Below are 2959 nucleotides of genomic sequence, written 5' to 3'. Positions count from 1 at the left end.
TTTAGACTCTCCAATCAGCCTAACCTGCATGTCTTTGGATTGTGGGACGAGTACCCCGAGGAAACCACGCGAACACGGGACCCAGGACCTCCTTGCTGAGAGGCGGCAGTGCTACCCACTGCACCATCCGTTCCGCCCTAATTTAATTTTTGTGTTCATTTATTTAAATTAATCAAAGCAATTACTTAAAATGTGGATACCTGGTACCATATTCACATCCCATGAATTTCAATCAGTCAGACCAACTTATGGTTTCATTTACAGCGTGGTATGTACTATATGGAAAATAATTTGAATTGACTGAGGCTCCATTTTTAATTGATTCAATTACAAACTTGGGGGTGAAATTGATTGAGTGCCATTTACTAATGTGTGTGGAAACCTGAGATGGCAACAAGCCTAACTTGCATTGTGTTAAAATAATTATGTTAGACCTTTAACACATTTTCAACAACCCTATTTTATCAAGAGATTGGCTTTGACAAAAACCACATCCACTTCGGACCAGGACCAGGGTTGAGAAAGACACTGAAATTTTCAGTTTTACACAACGTCCTATTTAAAGCACTTCTCAGTGCACATGTCCAAAAACAGATCATTTTGTTGGTTGAACACATGCAGTTACAGATATTGCCAGATATTGTGCACTATATGCTGTACCCTTACCCAGTCATGAATGTATGACTAATATGCTAATTTAACCCAGTTACTGTGAAAGTATTTTAAATAGGTTTGTGGAAAAACTGAATAAATAAATGAAATCAATAATTAAATGTTTTATTTTATTTTATTTCAAAAACAGTGTGTGAAATGTATTCAGTCATTAAACATTTAGCTAGACTTTAGCACTTTACTTTCTCACTTCATTCTTTTTGTAAAATCCTCTCAAAATGTATTTCATTAGTCCATCTAATATAATATTATATAAATGGGTATGTATGTTACAAAGAGGAGGACTAGGTGGTGATTTTGCACAGTTTAGCACCATCCACAACTTGCTTCATTTTTCTCTCAAGTTTATCGGCAACATTAAAAAGTTTGAATCTCCTGAGAAATTCTGGGAGCTCCTTGAGCCTATTCTTGCTGGCCTCTTTGAGCCATTTCCTGAAGTGATTCTCCAGAATGTTTGAGTTGTCAAAATCTCCAGTGTGCTCACGTAGTCTCACCCCCCTGCTCTGAATTAGAAGCCTTCTCATGAATCTATGTGCTTTCTTTGGCTTTATCCTCTGGTGAGCAAAGAAGTTTGGGAGGATTTTTCTGAAATAATCAAAAGCACCTGTAAAAAAGTAGACTGTCAGTAAAATCACAATGGCTGTGTTCAAAACCACATACTATCATACTAGTACTAAATTTCAGGCTAATTTTCATTGAAACGTATGCTACAGTAAGTATGCTATTTCGGACGCAGCCCATGACTTCTCCTTAAACAGTGTTAACAAACCTTCCGACAAATGGGGTCAAAATAATACGATTTACACTTTATAGATTAAGGGGCAAATTTACTCTGAAAGTTATACTACCAGTGAAATGTTGTTGACATGATGCTGAATTACGGCACGTTACCTCGAGCGTTGAGGTCCTCACAAGATGCGCAGATGTTGTCGTGCCAGACTGTGCCTTTGACGACGGTTTGGAGACCTAGAGCCTTGCAATTATTGTGGGAAATGCAGGGCTCGTGCGCAGAGCTGGTAGCGGAGTAGGTGCCGGTCGAACACTTCGCACACATCGTGTCCCTGTGCGCATTCCCTGATGAATAGAAGAGTAAGCTATTAACAACTTATTAATATCGAAGCATGGGACCACACACCCATAGGCGTACACAAATATAATGGAGAGCGCAATGCTCAAAGTTGCAGTATAATCATGTAAGAACGACTAGATTTTAAAATACATATGCCTACTCCTTAAACCGCGTTCCCATTAAATAACCATACATTTATGTAAAATATTGTTTTAATGAATAGTTGTAGTATCATGTTCAGAGAATATCCAATATTACCTTCCCGTTCCACTCCTTGCCCAGAAGGACATTTCCTGTGTCTCACACAAAAGCCGTGATTGTGATAATAGCCCTCTCTGCACTCGCAGAGCCTGTTATTCTCGGGAGAGCACTCCTTTTTGACGAATTCGTTCTCCCCACAGAAGTTGTTGCAGTACAGGCATTTCGACAGGTAGTTCCAATATTGGGTGAAGTGTCTTGGCTTGCACGGGACACACTGGGTATCATATGTCGTCGTGCAGTGCGCCTGCATATGGTGTCCTGGAGGACAACGGTTACATGTCAGCGTGACGCCAGTGACGGGGTCATGAAGCTGGTAGGTAGATACCGATATATTCGTGGCATCAGTGACCACAGTGAGAAACATCACCACTACGAGTAACTGTAGAGAAAGGAATACACGTTTTAAACAAAATGAAAGGTTAGCATTGTCCTTTAAATCTAACTGCATGAGAGCGTGAGGATGAACTAGATCAACTTCTTTAATATGACAATTCCCAACATTTGACTGTCATAAGTTCCAAATAGACTAATAACCGTTATGTCAAAACTGATGTGTACTTGTATGCCTCTCGATCAGTTAATCAATCTTGAAGTTTAACTTACCATTTTACGCTTGTCTTGTCGTTTGTGAGGTATCCTACACTAAGCGCATTGACGGGTTTTTATGTCAAACTTTCTGTGGGCGGGAAAAGAGCTCGAAACGATACTGCCCAGACTGCTACGCCCACAGACTTGTTTTCGTGGTCACTGGTAGCGTTTAATCCAGGCGACTAGTTAGGCAAGCTATTGCTAAATTTCAAGGAAACGGTGTGTCACTTTACAGGATTCCTGTATGATTTTTTACTACTGTAGGGAATTTCGGGAGACATGTTGCTATGTTTGGTCTGGTTAAACAGCCTAAACTAGTTAAACTAGTCAAAAATAGTTTCAATATCTGCTAAATTTGGGATGGAACTC

At 39.8% G+C, this 2959-nt stretch overlaps 1 protein-coding gene across 1 annotated transcript; it reads right to left on the bottom strand.

Moving 5' to 3' along the window:
- Positions 1 to 862: 862 nt before the first annotated feature.
- Positions 863 to 2675, bottom strand: LOC133109278 (tumor necrosis factor receptor superfamily member 6B-like). Its single transcript, XM_061218544.1, has 4 exons — positions 2606 to 2675; positions 2000 to 2381; positions 1564 to 1746; positions 863 to 1276 (listed from the first exon to the last, which is right to left on the bottom strand). Exons 1-4 carry the CDS (start codon positions 2606 to 2608, stop codon positions 957 to 959), a joined length of 888 nt encoding a protein of 295 aa, XP_061074528.1. The 5' UTR covers positions 2609 to 2675; the 3' UTR covers positions 863 to 956.
- Between the last annotated feature and the right edge of the window lie 284 nt (positions 2676 to 2959).

Source organism: Conger conger, chromosome 1 (assembly GCF_963514075.1).
Source record: "Conger conger chromosome 1, fConCon1.1, whole genome shotgun sequence".
NCBI lineage: Eukaryota > Metazoa > Chordata > Actinopteri > Anguilliformes > Congridae > Conger > Conger conger.
The sequence above is the reverse complement of the archived record's forward strand: the minus strand, read 5'-3'. Positions and strand labels throughout refer to the sequence as shown.

What these genes read in the sequence shown, in the direction of transcription:
- LOC133109278 (XM_061218544.1), bottom strand. An exon ending in GCAAGGAGTGGAACGGGAAG is followed by an intron (nt 1,747 to 1,999) that starts GTAATATTGGAT and finishes TCTATTCATCAG; the next exon opens with GGAATGCGCACAGGGACACG. An exon ending in TGAGGACCTCAACGCTCGAG is followed by an intron (nt 1,277 to 1,563) that starts GTAACGTGCCGT and finishes ACTTTTTTACAG; the next exon opens with GTGCTTTTGATTATTTCAGA.